The sequence below is a fragment of the Takifugu flavidus genome, chromosome 16, assembly GCF_003711565.1.
Source record: "Takifugu flavidus isolate HTHZ2018 chromosome 16, ASM371156v2, whole genome shotgun sequence".
Lineage (NCBI taxonomy): Eukaryota > Metazoa > Chordata > Actinopteri > Tetraodontiformes > Tetraodontidae > Takifugu > Takifugu flavidus.
In genome coordinates this window covers 9,964,363-9,982,854 of record NC_079535.1, presented here as the reverse complement: position 1 = coordinate 9,982,854, position 18,492 = coordinate 9,964,363, and the positions used below count along the sequence as shown (strand labels likewise).

The following is an 18,492-nucleotide window of genomic DNA, read 5'->3' as shown; positions in this document are numbered from 1 at the left end:
TGTTTGACAATGTCAAGTTACGATGAAATAAAAAAGGATGGCAGGTCGGCATCCATCGTCGTCTTCATTTGCCATTTGCCAGGTCATTAGTTGTCTTTGCTTTTCTTGATTTTGTTCTGCAAACATTCGAACACTGACATTAAGCATTGACCTTTTACAACACAGACTCACAGCAGCACAGTTTAAAAACAGAACTTCCCCTTCTCCACCCCTCGCTAAACAAGATTATTTGGACGTAGGCTCAGTCTCAGGATCAACCCAGCATGTTAACATGAAAAGGGAAAATGTTGGTTTTCAGGATTGTGTGTGGTTTATGGTGTCAGACAATACCAGCATCATGCAGAACTGGTTCTATGCTTAAGAGCAAAACCACATGGTGCAGTGAAAAAACAGCTCCATCCAGCTTTATTGTGCCTTAAGCTTTGTCTGTCAACATCTACATCGTTTTGTGCCCTAATTATTGTTTTTTAAAAATGTAAAATGAAGACAAAGGACAGACTGACAGTCAGTGAAGACAGGGCAGGAGACGGTTGCTTGACTCCAAATTGCAATTTTATAAACTAAAAAGCCCAAATTAAAAATGAGTTGATCGTGTTCATCGTTACATGCACAAACAAATGCTTAAAACTTGACATGTGAGCAAAATGATGATTTTAAAGGGAAAAGAATGCAGATGTTTTTAAATGAGGATTTGTGCAGAGAGATGTTTTTGCAGTTTTTTTTACAGCGATGACGATGATTGTGGACTAAAATTTAAATAAAACGTAGTGTCATTTTAAATTATGTCTGTTTTAATTATCCCCATAAGCCTTTAGTTTATTTCAAATCAAATACCCAGTCTTTATATTGCAAATATTAGCACTCCTTTTAAAAATAACATTAGAAGAACAACAAGAGACAAAACAAGACAAAAAAACATTCAAAGCTTTCTGAAGAAATCATACTTAGATTTGGCTCCATCTTGCGGACATGAGTGGAATTAAATAAATGCTCAGGCATTACACGCGTTAGCTTGATGTGAGCTCTGGATGTCTCTGAAATACTTAACATATTGGCTTAAACCCCACAGCTAATAACTAGTTAACCATTTCAAACCCTAAAGAGTTTTGAGCTGGTTCCCCCGAGGTGCTCAGGTTGTCTTCTCTCAAACGCGTGCAGGTAAGAGAACCTGGAAAGAACCTGGAAAAATAATGTTTGACTCAGTCTCGGTCTCAGTTAGGATGTTAGCACATAACTTTGTGCACTGGACACAAGGTCACACGACTCTTTCTGTATTTTTAGAATTGTAAAGTGTTGCTCGAGCCGGGGGAGGTGTGTAAACAATGCCTGAAATAATGAAAGTGTGAAAGGTGACCTAGTGACACGGTGGTCCCATCATTCATTCCTCACTTAGTTAACCAAGTTGACCTCCACTGCCACTACTGAGGTTCAAGGTCACCGTCTCCTCACTGAAATTGAGTCATTATAAACATAAGAGGACATAAAGTGAATCTATTTAAACATTTGTTTTTTTAATACATTTATTCCAAAATATTTCTCCCCTTGCTCACGAATCTGTGGATGCATGTAGAATGTCAGCTATTTATGCTCGGCTGGCTAAAAATGCAGCCATAATTGGAAACATTCAAAGATGCTTTTGTTTCCTCGATGCTCCGCAGAGCCGCCTGCGTGACATTCGCTTTCCGTCTCGCCTTTTGGCAGCGACGGCGCGCAGGGAGAGCGGTGGAAACTCTGGCAGACCGGCCTCCATCTCTCCCCGGTGCTCTAAACGCATAAGGAGCTCTGAGGAGGCGCAGCTGCTGGAACAATGACGGCTGCTCCCCCAGATGGGTTCAAGCGTGAATAAGTGTCTCTTCTCCTTCCTCAAGAAATTGAAATTTGTGTAATTTCAGTCTTTTCCCCCTCTTGACCCAGCCAAATAATTAAAGTCTGCAGGTTGATTTTTAAAAAATGTTTATATTGCGATTTTCTAAATGATTTGAAATGTGTTTTTTGCTCTGCAAAAGGTGACGGATGTACTTATTGTTGATTTAATTAGGACTGCAGCTAAAGAGGAACAGACCCACGGAGCGACTAATTATTAATTAAAGAGTCACAAGGCAAAGTTACACTGGCCACAGTGTGACCGAACAAATGGCGTTCCCTAACTTAAATATTCCGAGCATGTATACAGAGGGAGGGGGGAAAGCAAGTGTTTTAGAGTGGGAGGGAGCATATGTGCGGCAGGGTGGGAGGGTTGGAGCCAAAGAGAGGGGGGAGGGAGAGGACAAGCGGATGGGCGCAGTGAAATCTGTTAACAGGGGAGCTCTGTTGCGTCCGTCAGACGCCTTGGCTGCGTGCCCGGCTCGGCTCGCTGTAATCGAGGCATGATCTGAGACCCCAGCAGCCCCCTGTGCCGCCTCGCGCCTGGACCCATCCCAGCAGCTCTCTCCGCTGACATGGAACGACCCGTGAGTGCCTCCTCTCGTCTCATCTCCTCCTCTCTCTCCCTCTCCCTCTCCCTCTCCCTCTCCCTCTCCCTCTCCCTCTCCCTCTCCCCTCCCTCTCCCTCTCCTCTCCCTCTCCCTCTCCCTCTCCCTCTCTCTCCGTCTCTCTCTCTCTGCTGTTTTTAGGTCCCCCCCCCCCTTCTGACGCAGTTCGGGCTATGGCCGCGTGCTTCTGTTGCGTCTGCGGCTCCTGTAGGTGGCAGGAACGTCGGCTGTGTGGGAAGCCCCGGCAGCTCTCTCTCCCGTCTCGGCATGGGCGCAGTCCAGCGGCAGATCCGCGGCGCTTTGTGATTTTTTCCCGTTAGCTCCGCCGCAGAACCGGCCCGGCCGAATCACCGACGGGTCTCCCGGTTGGCGGAGGCCGTCCTGCGCTTGCCTCTCCCTTGAACCTATTCTTGGTGCTATGTCCTCATGATGTGTTGTGTTTAGATCCCCTGACAACTGGAAGCTGTGAGGTAACTCTTCTCCAGGCTGCTGCCTCCCTGAGTGAGTTGGAACTTTTGAAAGACTTTGCTGTGTCCTCTCAGGATGGGCTGTAGTTACGTGGGCAAAAAAAAGTTTGGTGTTTGATTTTAATCAGGGCTTGTTTTGTTCTTGTTAAAACCTCAGGCATCATCTCCTTCCCCCAGTGTCTTTGTGCTCTCGATCTGTGCTAGCAGCATGATAGCGCTCTCGTTTTAACAACAGCAGAGCATGACACGCCTACCTCATGTCTCTGTCTGGTAGTCGGTGATGAACTCTTCCGATAAGAGTTCAGCGATAACGTTTGTTGAGTGGTGTTTACCAAAGGATGCATATTTGCTTTTTTTTTTACAGTTTATCTTTTCCTAAAGAAAGAAAGAACTTGTTGCTGTGAAAACAACATCCATCAGCCTAACAAATCTATTTCGAATTAACAGTATTAGTGTTTACATGTTTTTATTTAAGCGAATACTGCATGTTGCTTCTTGTCATTATTCCATACCCACTATAGGGAGCAGGGTTGAGTGGAGTACGTCGTGCACGCTGGCACGCTTTAAGTGACATCATAGTGTTGCATAATGAATATGTACCAGAGCAACGTTGATTATTTGTTTTTACTTGATTATTTGTTTGTGAATTAAACACTATGCCCTTAATAATTAAGTTAATTATGAACTACTAATTGTCATCGAGTCTGACTTCCTGCATGTGACTGCAGAGGACTCTGGGATGCTTAGGGAGCCTCGGTTGTACACTACCTTTCACAATGCATTATGGGATACATCGAGTGTGCTGACTAGGATACAGCGATCCTCACTTAACATTGGGACACCGCTGGTTTTCTGGAGTGTTAACATTCATGAAGTTCCTGCTCCACATGGTTGCTGACCACACTGGGATGGTTGGGATGCTCCCAGTGTAACTGAGCTTCATGATGAACGCTCCATCTGTGCAGTGTGTGTGTGTGAGGGCGTGTGAAAGCTGTGTGTGATATCACAGCACACACAGTGGGGGAATAAGACCTAGTGAAGCACAGTGTGGGCCTGGAGGGGTCTCCAAAGACGGGGTGAAGGGCCCGCACAGAGAGCAGCTCACTATAAAGAGAGGACAGAGATCAGAGTAGATCATCCAAGAAGGCTGCGAGGCCCCGCCCTGGAGCCAGGCATTCAGAGGGGGCGCAGCAGTGATGACCAGGTCTTTGTTACTGGGGTTGGTTTGGGCTCAGCTCACAGGGTCTTGACCGTTTTTGGGCTGGGCTGCAGAAGAGGATGGCCCTGCTGACGGTCCAGTCTGCAGCTGCTGGCAGCTCGTTGTTTCTGTGTTGACCCTTTTTGAACGATCTCATTGATGTGTCTCTCGCAAAGACCCCCGCCAACATGACGTCCAAGAGGGACCACGAGAGGGATGCAGAGCTGGACAAGAAGATCGAGGCGCTCCGCAGGAAGAATGAAGTCCTGATGAAGAGGTATAAGGTGAGGACAAGCACTCCCACTCACGACAATAAAAGTACTTTGCGGCAGAGTTTCTTAGTTTCTTTTTCAAGACATTACTTCTTCCTCAAGGGCTTTATGTGTATGTGAGAGGCTAAATTCCATTAATATTTACATTCTTGGTGTCTCTAAAGTCATTTCACTGCATTCAAGAAACAAATGTTTACTTTTACTCCTCTTAGTGCTGAAGTAGGGCAGCTTACCAGCTGCAGGACATCTCTGTGTGTTATATTATCATTTTATTAATGGCAGCACTTTTAAGAGCCAAAAAAAGTTGTGTTTGTTTTGGGGGGGAGGTTTAAAGTGTGAACACTTGTTTATTGAAAACACTGCCTCTTTTGAGCATGTAGGAGGTAGAAGAAGACAAAAAAAGGGCAGAAGAGGAAGGAATGGCGCTGCAGAGCCGCAAGGGCAAAGCTGATGACCTTACTATCACAATCAGCAAATCCACCAGCGTGAGCTTTTCGATATGCTAAAAACCGTGTCTGCCACGCCACGCTTTTTAAACAATTTAAACAGTTGTTTTTTTCTGTTCGCAGGACAGTCGTGTGGTGGTCTCAAAGCCAATTAGTGTCTCTTCACCTGCTGAGGAAGGACAGCGGGAGGCAGGGGCCGACAGGGCGAAGGAGAGCTCCAGCCGAGGCCACAGGAAGCAGCTAACGGTCACCATGGCCGGAAAAAAGGTGGAATATTATATACCACATGGATATACTTGTGTTATCTGTGCTACGTGTAGCTACAATTCTCACGCTAATCTGCCTCTCCAGGGTAAGAGGGTGGTGAGTGAGAAACCGGACAAGAAGCCAGTTTCTGCTGACATCAAGGGTCCTACTGATGATGGACCAGGCAGGAGTGTTGAGTCGCCAGGGAGGGGAAAGCAGCCGCCGCACGCCAACAAGAGAGACCCTTTGGTTCAGGTTTGGATCAGAGCCTCTGAACATTCGGGACACAATCATTGTCCCTCCACTCTCACACAAACACCCCCTCCCCATTTCCCCACGGTTCATTCTACTGATGTTTTTAAAAATAGATGTTAGAAACCTCGGCTAGACACGCCCATCGTGCGATGGAGCACAAAAGCCTTCAGACAGTAGGTGGAGTGGAGCTGTAGGATTACGACAGAGGCCAGACAACAGGGCAGTGTGCGCTCCTTAGAGTTTATAAAGGATTTAGATGATCGTGGTTCTGTAACCACCTTTAGGTCTGCTCCTTTGTGTCATGATTAGCCAATGAGAAAGGCATTCACCGTTTCAGGACCGGTGCTTTATTGGATTAAAAAGTCCTCTTCCTATCAATAATATATGATGAATATTAACAGTGTGGGTGCTGCAGAGCCCGTGTTTGACACACACTTGCCCAACTGGGCTGTGAAATGCCACACTGACACCGAGTTTAGCCCCTACAGGTATGCAGAAACTCCGAAACAGCTGCTCGGCCTCAGCGTGGCGCCTGACACACACACGTGCACACGCGGTCGTCTTCTGTAGGATTGGATGCTTCGTCTGCTTCTGATTGGTTGAGTGCCGCTCCGCCGGCGCCTAGCTGGTTTAACGGGCGCGGAATCCACTGCTGAACGGGCTGTTCTCTTGCTGTATTTCGGGCCTGCTCCGTCTGCATCCCCTTTATTTGTCATGTTAACTGAATCAGCACTTGAACGCTCGCCAGCGCACCAGTCATCTGGGTTTCCCAGAGACCGGCTTTACACGTGGACGCTGTTTACATAACCAGTGTCATTTAAGATACTTGATTAGTCCAGAGGGAACACTGCACGAGGGGCCGCAGAACAGGACTAAATGATGTCATATATGTCAGTCAGTAGTTGTACTTCAATGATATATTCACTGAGGTACAGTACTTTTACCAAACGGCTTTATTTAGCGTTATAGTCCAACCAATGCCTAGGTTTAATGTAGTATACTGTGAGTGTGCTGCAAATTTAAGAAATGAGTGATCACTCTGAGGAATGGCTGTGTTGATCTGGCTGTACCCCAGGCAGCCTGTCAAGCCCGAGTCTCCCATGACCAGACTCTCAGCTCACATTCATAAAAGGTAAAGACAGACAGGAAGTAAGAAGTGAGGGAAGCTGACGGGGACGCTCTCCTGGCAACCCCCCATCTGCTTCCAGCCACCATTTCTCCTGTCTAAATCTATAAGTGGTCTGCTCTCTTCTGTTTGCCCATTCCCACCACCCTGAAAGGGCCGATTTGATCTAATTAACATGCGTCTGCCTCCTCACTCTGAAAAGACTCATTATTCGGCTGGAGAGACAGCCCAGGCGACGTGCCAGGGTCAGGGAGGGAGTGGAAGAAGCTGAGAGGGGAATAAAACAGAAAAGACTTTAGCTAGTCAAGGGTCTTTTGTGTTTGCGTGTTGGGCAGACTGCATTTGGGCGGCTTTAAAGAGCTGTGCATTTAATTCCTCTTCCCAGTCGCACCACTCCTCCACACTACTCCGTTGTCAGCGGGATGTGGACGTGTTGCTGTGATTGACAACACGATTCATTCACCTTGTTCACTGAAGCACATCTTTTTTGTTAGAGGAATAATCAACACTTCTTTAGCTGCTGTTAGCAAGTTTAATTCCGTGTGTTATATCACCACGTGTCCACTTGGGGGCACCAAAGGCTTTTTAATACCCTGGAACAACAGTAACGTGACAGACAGCGTGCTGTGTCATCCTTATTGTTGCTACGTTCATCTTCCTCTTTTATTTCTTGTCCCTTTTCTTTGACAGGATCAGGCTCAACAAGGGCCAGAGCACAATGAGGAGCACCACAGGCTTTCCACACCAAGCCAGGTACCAGCGCTGCGCTATATGTACACAGATACAGATTGCAAAACCAATCATTCAAGGATTTATCTCTCTTAAAGATCTGATGATTAGCAAACAGGGATGTAAATATTTGCCTAAAGACAGAAACAAAGGGTTGCCATGCACACGTCCCTCTTCCCTTGTCCCCATCTGCCTGGCGCTGCCTCGCGTGTCGATGTCGCTGGAGTAGCTCAGAGCTGTCTCACAGATCAGCCGTGTGATAAACAGTCCAACTCCAGGGACGAGGAGGATGGGCTTCTATGAGTCTGCCCTGAATACACCGCATGACTCTCCATGTCCTACACGCTACCATGAGCCAGGATGGATTAAGATCGCTCTGAGTTGGTGCTTCTGAGGTTTGAGGACTTTTCAGTGCAAACTGTGAGAACTGGTGGACACAGAGGGACAGAAATCAGCTGTTTGGACCATGATCAGTCTGAATATCAGATATCAATCTGGGTATCAGTCAACCCCCCTCTCTTGGTGGCTTAGCTTGGCTGCCGTAGCCCGCGATAACCTCCCGGCGAGTTCTTCTGAAACCGAGAAATTAAAAAGCGCTAATTGGCACATCTGGGGCAGCAAAAGAACACAGCCTGTTGGAACATGTGAGCAAAATGCTCCCGAGGGGCCCTGAGCGTTCCCCCTGGAGGAGGGCGAGCTGGGCGAGGACGGAAAACAGAGGGATGAGTGTGGATGACACGTTCTGTGATAACTGTACACAGGCAGGCAACATGTTTACCGGGCTGTGGTGGTCAATACCTGAGGGGACGTGACCATCACATGTTCTTAGTGACACTGTTTTTCTCTAAAGAAGCAAGCAATACTCAGCTCTTCCTGCCCAAGATAACTTGATAAATGTTAACATAGAGGTTAAGGCTTCCCTTAGTATTGATTATTGTGCATCTGAACATTTTGGGGTTGTTGTTCAACCACATCTATAATAGAGGGAAAAAGCCATCAGTCTTTGTTAGTACATGTGGCTGTTGTTGATCCTGTGCCCTTCGCTGCTCTGTGTAATGTGTAAAGAGATGTGTGTTTAGTTCAGTCATCCTTCAGAGCACCTTTATTACTGCTCAGCAGACGCAACGTTGTCATAAATCAACATTAGGAGCTCTTAGTCATGCGGTAAGATGGCGAGAACTGCTTTGTGTCTGCCAAGGAGCCTGCGAGTCAACAGGCCAGCACAGACCTCAACATCCCCACATCCAAAGAGGAGCAGGAGGAGTACATACGCTGGAAGAAGGAGCGCGAGCAGATCGACCGCGAGAGAGTGGCACGCCACAAAAATGCCAAGGGCCAGTGGAGGCGGGCGTGGGACATGGATAAAACGGAGAACATGTAAGGCTTTTAACTACTTTCTGGTCCGCAGGATTGGAATTCAGCCATATGGCATTAGCTATGGCTGACAGCGATACTGTCATTAGGCCTCGTGACCCTGTGCTCTTCAGGGACCTTCAGATTTTTGAAGTCAGGGGAGCCTCTTAATGACACTAACCATCTAATTTAGCGAAGCATGAAATGCATCCATTTAAGAATGCTGCTTTTTATTTAAAATGCTGTTTAACTGCCCAAACACCTCATAAATGAGCTGAATCTAATGTGTATGTTTTTCTAACTTGGGCTTGTACAGCATGTACACTAGTGACCTCTGTTGACTGAGGGCTAAACTGAATTATTATCAGTGCTGTAGGGGAGGAAGAATCACAGAAACTGATATAATACGTAGGTTTAAAGCCTACAAACAAAATACTTTGGCTCTGTTTGGTGTATCACAAGGCTTTGTGATTATACACTTTGGCCACTTAATCATTTATAAAAACGTGTTGTAAACATGTGTTGGATACTTCAGCAGCTTGTTTAAAATGCATCTCGTGGCCTCTGGGGTTTGGTTGGAAAGCTTTCTTCACTGTCATAACACAGACACGATATGAGACAGATATTTCCTTTACTGAGTCAAAAATCATGACAGAGATACACATCATCAAGTACCAAGATATTACTAAATAATTAGGTGAGCGGCTGACCAGTATTCAGTGTAACATACATTAATACACAGCATAAAAACACACTTTAGTGGAGGCTTCCTCTTCCAGGAGATCAAACTACTGAATAAATAATTGTGCTGGTTAAAGGAGCATCAAAATGTAAAGAAACAAGGGAGGAACAGCTATTTTTAGGTAGGGATAAGGGATGGAATGCTTTGCCTTATTTGGTGAGGCTTAAACGAGCCTCCTGAGGAGGAAGAGGAAACATCTCTGATTCAGCGATGCTGTCAGTTGATGGGAAATGCTAAAACATGTCAGTGAAGTGAAACCTGTCGCCCGTTCTGTGAAAGATCCACAGAAAAAGTGCCGATGGTGTAAAAACGATTGGAGATTTCACGCCGGAAACACCTCTGCGGTGGGAACAGATGAACTCACTGTTGTCTCTCAAGCAAAATGATTTGATATTACATCAGTGGTCTGAGCTGAAACTCCTCTTTTAGGTTTTCAGACAGAGCCCTCCCAGACAGGGACTGGGGAGCTTCCAGCCGCGGTGAGAGTCAGAGAAAATGAGCAAAAAATATAGACTTGTTTTCCCCCCTTAAATATGGACTATTGCCTTTTCTCCAGGAGGGCGAAATTCTAGAAGAGGACAATCTAGAGCCGATTCAAGAGGTAAAATATTCCTATTGTCTTCGAATTCTCATGCATACACAAACAGATGGCGGCGTGTCCCAGTCAAACCCCACAGTGTACACGGCATGAATGCGGGTTCTCGGGGCATCAGCCATCCATCTTCTACTGCATTTTTCCCCCAAGGGGGTGGGGTAGAGCTCGCTGCAGGGCTAACGTGCAGAGATAAACAACCACTGTCTCCCATCTCACCCTGAAGGACACAAACATTTACTGATGTGTCTCTGCTGCTCAGCTCTGTTTCATGTTCAGCACGTGCAACACGCTCGACGCTAACGGCAGTCTAGCGCAGGCGACAATTATGCTGAATTTATATAATAATTATATAATAACTGTAGATATTTATTGTTCAGGGGCCGCAGCCACTTCTGTCCATGTGAAGTAACTTCAAACTGTTGTTCTGTTGTAGGCCAGGAGAAACGAGGAAAGGAGAAAAAGGCTAAAAACGTCCCTGCCACCAGCAGTAAAGCCAAAGGCATCGATCGCTTGACGGGGAGAGCCAGGAGGTCAGTAACTATGAAATGCCCCCACAGTTGATCCATATTTGCATATTTGCTACTGTAGCCTCCACTGAGCTTTGTAGGAAAGCATATGGTGGGAGATCAAATAGGGAAAACAAATATGGGGATTGCTATCGTTTTCCTGCGCTGGTTCCCTCGGATGCTGTGAGACTTGATGAACACTACATTTATTTCCCTGAATAAACCAGAGGGCTTCATGCACAGCTCACACTGCTTAAAATCTCAAAGTTGCAGACTTGAAGTAACCCACTGCAGCCCCCCGAAATCTTTCTATTTAGTTTTTTACCACTGTAGGGGGTGTTTCGTCTCAATTCTGCAAAGTGCAATATTTCAGGTCTCAGAGATGGAGTTGAAAATGTGCTTTTCCCCGTTCTTGCTCTTTTCTTCTCATTTTTTTGCGATATGCAGCCCAATAATCCTGCACGGTAATAAAAGGTAAAGCTGTTTCCTCCAGGCTTGGCACTGTTTTCTGCAGGTCTGCAGGCCGGAGCAGTCCATCTCCGGCTCTGTATAAAATGATTAAAGCTCTCGCGGGAGACTAAGCGACGCCGCAGGTTCATTCGGATTTGCTGCATCAGCGACACAAAACTGCTTCCCCATGCTCTGATGTTTTGACCCCAAAATTAGACAGCAGAGTCGACGCTTTCAGCACTCAAAAAGCCATTTGAGGCCAGTACATTTTCACAAGAAGCATTAGCGCTGCATAATGGCTGCGCTACTGCAGTTTTTAAAAACAGAAAAACAGGAAATGGAATCATTGGAGGCCTTACTCAATTATTATTTACTGGGTGGACATGAACAACATTGTTTTTAACCCTGGAACTTGACTTTTTATTAATTTCATTGATCAAAAGGCAGAATCTGTAACTTTACAAAGTCGGAGAGGAATTTCGGTGCTTAACTTTCTTTTTTTTTTTAGATGGGAGGAAAATGAAGTTGGAGACAACCTCCAGGTGAGATATCAGACTTGCTTCCGAAGGTTAATAAACAGGCAGGTACAGCAGACGTGTTCATATCTCATCCTCCAGATGTCCGATACAACCTTGGAGGAATTCTTGGAGGAGCTTGATGCCCTCACAGATGCTGTGGCAGAAGAGTGCAAAGACCGGGACTCGGCAGTGAACGCGTCGACCACCCTGCTTTCACCGAGCACATCCGAGGATGCGACTCCTTCAGCGGGTCTGGCGACAGCTGAGGACTCGTCTCCTCGGACTTCAGAGAAGAGAGTACGCTTCTCAGAAGAATCCCTCCCACTGGCCCACACGAGGCCAACTGCACCTTCCCAGGACTCTGCCCACTCGGAATCAGCAAGTCCGACCTCTTTGAATGCTTCTTTACCTCCATTGGAAGCTTCTAAATGTGTCCAGCAGGACCAGGGGGGTTGTCCACCTGCCCTTCTTGTTGCCGAGCAGCAGTCCTCTGAAAGTGAATGTACTAAAACAGACAGCAGCCCCTCTGGAGCTTCCAGCCCCCCCTCTGCTCACAGAGAACCTCACTCTGTCCATCCTGCAGAGCTCTCCAAGTGCAACAGCACAAACGCAGGTGAGACGAGACTCGTGTAGGTATGCTCTTCCGACACTTTTGGTTTGAGTAAACTGATGCTTTTTGTTTGTTTCCTGGTCCAAAGAGGAATCCGGTCTGTCTGTCCTGAGTCTGGAGGTTGGAGAAACACACCCAGCACACCCCACCAGCAGTGACAAGGTCAGTGTGAGAGACTGACAGGACGGGGGATTCCTTAGACGTGTAACAGCTCACAGTTGGTGTATTTGCCCCTTTTTTTGCAGGCAAGAGAGCAAGGCAAGATCGTCTGACAACCCCTAACACAGTGGCAGAAATGGGAGCCTCGCCTCTTTGCACCTGAACGCATCGTTTTGCTTCTGAGGTACCTGGTTTGAAAGTCGTGGTTTGCTTTGGCTGCAGCGTGTCCTGCCCTGCGGAGGTCCAAAAGCTAAACGGCGGATGTTTTCCCCGCTGAAATGGTTTTACATCCGAGCACTTTATGACACAGTATTTGAGGATGTGTGTGCTGACATGCTGTGCAGTACCTTAGTAAACGGCCTGAGTGCAATATCATTGAATGTTTACATTTGTATTATAATAACTTAAAGAGGGAGGCTAGCTAGTTAGACGAAGCTAGCCCGCCAAAATAAACATCAGCCACATGTTGTTTAGTGCCTGATTTTGCCTTAGGTATAAACTCTGGGTGATACAGAGACCGAATGAAGACATAAAGTAGTTTACTACTCAGCTGTTTCAGCTGTTTACCACTTTCATTGCCCTCATAAAACTTTAGTTAAGGACATTTGTCTCCAGTTTAGAGCTAAAATAACGAAAAGTGCTTGTCCATCCATTTCAAACATGACCCAGCTTCAAAAAATAGTCGTAAAATTGAGCGGAAGATGAATTTCAACAATGTAATCCGATTATTGTAGAAACTCAAAATGAGGAAGCCGAGCCTTCTCAGGCGTCCTGTATGTTTTGAAGCACTTAAGGCACGATTGTTTTGAAGGTCTCGCCAACCAACACACGAACAGCCACATGCTTCGGTAAAATGTTCTTTTTTTTATCAGCTGTTGTGTTTCTGGTATAACAAAATCTCTGTCCTCAAACGATTTCCTTTTTTTCTGGGCCTTTATCTGTTACAGTATAGTAAAGAGTTATGTAACCAGTGAGGAGAGAACATAGTGGCTATTCTGTGAGCTGTCAACTAACTGTGGTTACATAAAATTCACATCATCAGGAAACGAGTAGAAGCACACTGGAAAAAATGAGAAGACAGATTTCAGTCTTCACACAAGAGTAGAAGGAGCCTAAAGGAGTATAGGGGCCTTATTCTTTCTGAGGAATGGAATCAGATCGGCAGGTGATGAAGGATACCTCCAAAGTATTTTACATTAATGCTGTATTTAGATCAGCGACACTCACTGATGAACGTGCCATCACAAAGGGATGGCAGAACCTGGTGTACTTGGGTCTCCACTCATCAGAGGGAAGTATTAATTTGTGCCTGTCTATGTACGAGTGTTTCAAAGTGTGATCCCAGCTTTTTCCCTGCTCCGAGTGCTCGTGGTCATAGTTTGAATTCCTGTAGTGGAAATCCCGAAGGACAAAACACCAATAAACCTGAGAAATCCCAAACTGTGGCTGCCGTTTGTCTTTGTCCCCGTGGAGAAACAGCAGAAATGCGACAGCTGCCGGAGTCACAGCTCCACGTTGGTCCTGATTAATTTCAGATGAGCTCTCCGCAGGCCTGCCTCTCCCTCTCCGTCCAACAGGTGGGACCTCCCATAGGTGACCCTATTTTAATTACGTTTCTCCGGGGGAGGGGGGGTGGTCTCCATGGCAGTGGTGGTTCCACTGTTGCCGTTGTCACTGAATATCATTTTTAACCAGGAGCCCAAAGCCTTTTGAATCCTGTCGATCCTCCTTATAGAACAGGCGGATGGTCCAGGTCGCTCGACTATGAAGCTAGCTGATATTTTAAAGGGTGTGATGCAATAACGCGCTCTTGGTGGGGGTGTTAGAATTATGGAAATAAGTCCTGTAGGCTGTGTTAGTGGATTGAAGTGCAGTGTAGGATTATGTCAGCTGCACTCTGCTGTGCAGCTTTTGCCTCCCTGAGCTAACGGTTCAAATAGAACACTCAGTGTTTGGCCTAAGCAGTTTTGAAGCCAAGAGCATCGTCCTGATGCAAGTCCACCTTCAGGGATGCCGGCCCGCTTGTTGTCATCTTTGGAGAGCAAAAAAAAGATTTGTGGAAAGTGTAAAATAATCAACGGAGTTCTAGAGGAGACAATCCAAGAAGTCAGATAATCAATTTAAAGGCCCATTTAGTGCAGGAGTAATAACCTCTGCCTCCCTGAGGCTATTGTGTCTAATTGGACCTGTTTTTAAAGGCCCCGAATAAGATTTTATTTCATACATTTGCTTCTAATTGCGAACCGAAACAGATTCCTTTCATTATGTCAGGATGGGGTCAAAAGTTCAACAATCGGAGACAACAGGAAGTCTAATCTGCTTGGCTTGGCTTTTGCCTTACTACTGTGGTTGTAACCACGGCTGTTGCACCACGCTGCCTCCCAGCCTGGCCCGGCCTGGCCTGCTCATGTGATTTCAACGAACTTTCGGGCAGCCGGATCAGGCCACTCACGATCGGCACGTTCCCGCCAGGTGCTACACGCTGCACACACTCCTCGGCAGCCACTCCCCTTGCCTCCTTCACCTTTGACCTTGTTCTATTGTTCCTTCCTGGCACAGATGCTAAACATATAGCGGCTTGTAATTTTGCACCATGCTAATATAACGCGTCGTCCTGCAACGGTATTAAAGCTCCCCGATGCTGACGCCAGCGCCGGCACGTCCACAGCCGCACTTTCCCTTCGCCAGTGATTTTTGCCCTTTTTGGCACTTGAAAGTTGTCGCAGGAACAGCTTATGAATATTTCATATCTTCTATGACAGCGCCTCAAACGTTGATTTGAAAGGTCTTTTATTCCTCTGGCTGTCTCGCTGACGTTTCATTCCATTGCTGTCAAAACTGTCAGATCTCCTGGACAAAAGAGCCCCCCCCTCCCCTTATTTCCGCCTATATTTTTTAGACGTTCTATTCTTGCCAGGGCGATGTGAAGATGCTCGGTCCCCGAGAGGATGAAGGCTAACGCTGACGTCACTCGTGACTGGGTTCACATCAGATAATCCAATCATCTGTCCCGGCCACTGGTCTCAGGAGTCATAAGGTCAGATGCTGTGCTGACTGAAACATGGCTTCCAGCAGTAACTGTCAGCACTGATGAACTCCTTCATCAATAGGTCGGTCAGGCCTCCTCTCATATCACCAGGGGCCATAAGAGCCGCTGCAAACGCATTTATCAAGGAGGAGGTCGCGGCAGCATCGACGGGCTTGTCAGTGGGTTCTCCACAGACAGTAGAATCACATGTGTGTTTTGTGTTGTTATGTTTGTGGGGGGGGCGTGTGTGTCCGATCAATGCCCGCCTTGATCCGTGGACTTTCTTATTCAGCTTACCAGATGCATTTGGTGAAAAAGCTATCGCAACCCGAGCTGCCGTCATTGTTGACATCACGGTTCTCCCGCCCCACCTTCCCAGCGGAGGAGCTGAATAGAGAGGAGGAAACGGAGCACGTTCATGTGACGCCCGTCACCTCCAGCTGGATGAAAATAGCTCCGCCACGTAATGTCTCTTCCTCGTGCGCCACAACAACAGAGCTCTTGAGTCGATGCGCCTCCCGCACACGCCGCCGGGGCAGCGCGCGAGGCGGTGGGTCTGATTTCCTCTTCACACTTGACCTCTTACGACTGTGAAGTGGTCTGATCACGCGGCGGGCGGCCAGCTCAGGCACGATACGTCACCTCTTGAACGGCCATAATCTGGTCCGTCTTTGTGCTGCCACATTTCTTTGAAATGCAACAAGCTTTTCAGCTCACGCACGAAAGATACACTGTTAAGAAAAAACTAACCTTTATTTAAATACTTTGTACTATCCCCTCTGGCTCTGAATAAATAAAATGTCAACATACAGGATAATGTCAGTAAGGGATTAATGGTTTACATATACGTCTTACAAAATCCCAAAATGTGTCATTTTTCCAAGGTTGTTTATTTGTACTCTGTGATATTTGTGATAGTTATATTGTACCATGAATAAAAAGTACCTAACTACAGTATAGGTTCATCTATTGGCCAAGAAGCTGTATGCCTGCCCTGCGAAAATACAACACGTTTACATGGTTATATGCACATACCTGAGCATAAATAAATAATGCAGGTTCTCTACTTGGAATCCAGGTTTGATCCATAACAGGAAAAGAAAAAAACCAGTCTATGTTAAAAAGCGAGTAAGTGCAGTATTGATGAAGCCCAGACGATGATGGCAGTGATATTCAGCCTCTTTTACCTCTGAACAGGATTATGTCCTGCAAAAAAAACAACAAAAAACATCTCTGGATGAACAGAACCATGTGGCCCAGGTCCGGACAGAGGCCTCGGGAGTTGTGCACGGTAGACTCACACTGATTTTAAGGCATACAGATGGCCTAAAAACTAAAAAGCAAAGGAGGTGGGGGTGCTTCTCTTGTCTTTCAACGCGGTATATTAGTTTAAGGTCTGTGCAGTCCAGCGTTCACAAAGAAGCTCTGCAAGAAAAAAAGAAAAAACCCAATCCGACCTGCGGCTTTGAGTCTGTAAAACGCTCCGTGTTTGGATCGAGCTGGTGACCAGGTCACGGTCAGGCTCTCCTCAGGCCGGGTGGCTCTGTCGCAGGGGTCGGCGTAACAACCGCCGCGGCATCCGTGGTCCCCATCACCGCGTTGTCCCGTGCGTGTGACTCCGTCTCACCCTCCTCCTTCTCCTCCTCCTCCTCCTGCTCCAGTTCCTCTCCAGACTCCCTGCCGCCTGTCGGGATGGAGTTGCTGGCTCGGGGTTGAGACTGACGCGTCTGCCTGTGTAAAGTGTCCGACTTGTCCGTGCTTGTGTCACCGCGGGAGGGTGCGCGGAGTCCGTCCTCCTGCTGCGAGTGCGCAATTTGTGCTCGGGCACCGCGCGGAGAGGCGGCCGCCCTCTCGGTTCTGTCGGCCCACAGAAAATCCTGGCTGTTCGGGGTGGTCACCTGCGCGTTCAGGGGCAGCATCCGCGTCTGTGTAGAGTTCCACTCTGAGACGTTGCCGCCTGTGGGGGTGTTGGCTGAGATGTTGGCGGTGGGGCTCACCTCCTCGGGCACGCCAGGCTTCCCCGATGAAGAGGACGCGGTGGTGGGCTTCCAGATTAGGCTGTAGTAAATTGCCAGGATAATGGCTGCTAAGGACACGGACAGTACATAAGCAAAAACAGTGGCTAGTCTTACCCACTTCTTGTTAGTCTTAGCAGCCATCTTAGCCTTTTTGTCCCCCGTGTAGGTCGCAGGTTTGCCCCTCTCCATATTGGGCATGAAGTCCCGCTCTCTCATATTGCCCCTTTTTTTCCCTCGATGCTCCACCACCCCCTCCGTCTTGAAGCCGTCTTGTTATCCACAATCCAAAAAGAAGACGGACAGCGGAGGGCTGAGCAGAATTGCGCCGTCCGCACCGCTGGAAGGGGTTCGCACCTAAATTGATCTGCTAAAATGCATCCGACTCAGAAGCACTGCGCCGAATATTCGGAGCCCATCGCTGCGCTGCGTTTCATAACGGCCACCAGGCACCAGCAGGGCTGGATTACGCGTTTCAGCATCCGACAGCGACGGGGCAAACGTCCACCCGACACGACATTTCCGGGAGGGTGGCTGGCTGCAGGCCCGAAGCGCATCCGCAGTGCAAGATTTCGAACAGATAAGGATGGAGTGAGATCACACGGTGCACAGCTGCCTGTCTTATCCAGCAAACGAACGCTTGCTCAGCTAAAAATACAGCATTGGGGGCGGGCGGTGGCTCTTAAAGACACAGCTGCAGCTGCAACCAAAAAAAAAGAGAGATCAGCTTCACATGTGTTTGTGCCGCGCATCCAGATTAGGGTGTTGTTGCGGCTGCAAAGTGAGAAACAGACCGTAGACAAGAGGAAAAGATGCGCCTCGGATCTGTGCAACGAGGCAAGAATGTAGCAATGAATCGCTCCAATTGAGAGAAATGTAACTTTTGTCCAAACCATTGATGCATCCTGATTTCCTTGAGCTGCGCTTTTTTTTTTTGGCCACGTTTCAGCACAACGGACAGCGCCATGGATCCGCTGTTGCGCAATCAGGACAGGTGTGACAGGTGATGAGGAGGAGCTCTTTCAGAGGCGTGGAACTGTCACCAGGGACACGACATAATGCCAGGAAAAAGCTGGAATTTTCAAAGATCCACGTGATTTTCATCTTTGTTCAGCCTTGACACTCGTTGGAGACGTTTGGATAGGGACGTTTAGCCGAAAATGGCGCAAAAACAACACAAAAAAACAAGTTTGGAACAGCAAAAATGACTTTACTGTAACATTAAAAACATACAAAAAACAAACCGCTTGGTTGTTATGAGCTGTTTTATTTCTTATACCTCTATCAGATGCTTTCCATTTTATTT

At 47.3% G+C, this 18,492-nt stretch overlaps 2 protein-coding genes across 9 annotated transcripts; one reads left to right on the top strand and one right to left on the bottom strand.

Moving 5' to 3' along the window:
- The first annotated feature begins 2,257 nt into the window (after positions 1-2,257).
- On the top strand, positions 2,258-18,429 carry LOC130513292 (coiled-coil domain-containing protein 9B). 8 transcript variants are annotated; one of them, XR_008946669.1, is made up of 17 exons: positions 2,605-2,972; positions 4,313-4,420; positions 4,789-4,893; positions 4,978-5,121; positions 5,206-5,355; positions 7,172-7,234; positions 8,409-8,587; positions 9,735-9,784; positions 9,862-9,906; positions 10,334-10,430; positions 11,365-11,398; positions 11,474-11,987; positions 12,073-12,146; positions 12,230-12,327; positions 15,061-15,180; positions 15,254-15,380; positions 15,464-16,125. XR_008946669.1 is itself a non-coding variant. In XM_057012015.1 (15 exons), exons 4-15 carry the CDS (start codon positions 4,859-4,861, stop codon positions 12,254-12,256), a joined length of 1,407 nt encoding a protein of 468 aa, XP_056867995.1. In that variant the 5' UTR covers positions 2,258-2,450; positions 2,916-2,972; positions 4,313-4,420; positions 4,789-4,858; the 3' UTR covers positions 12,257-13,583. The 8 variants fall into 8 exon arrangements, 4 of the variants coding, with proteins under 4 accessions (XP_056867995.1, XP_056867993.1, XP_056867994.1 ...); XR_008946667.1 differs by having other exon boundaries at positions 15,061-15,380; XM_057012015.1 differs by lacking the exons at positions 15,061-15,180; positions 15,254-15,380; positions 15,464-16,125 and adding an exon at positions 2,258-2,450 and having other exon boundaries at positions 2,916-2,972; positions 4,983-5,121; positions 12,230-13,583.
- Positions 15,906-18,119, bottom strand: LOC130513295 (uncharacterized). Its single transcript, XM_057012017.1, has 2 exons — positions 17,308-18,119; positions 15,906-17,229 (listed from the first exon to the last, which is right to left on the bottom strand). Exons 1-2 carry the CDS (start codon positions 17,403-17,405, stop codon positions 16,689-16,691), a joined length of 639 nt encoding a protein of 212 aa, XP_056867997.1. The 5' UTR covers positions 17,406-18,119; the 3' UTR covers positions 15,906-16,688.
- Positions 18,430-18,492: the final 63 nt, after the last annotated feature.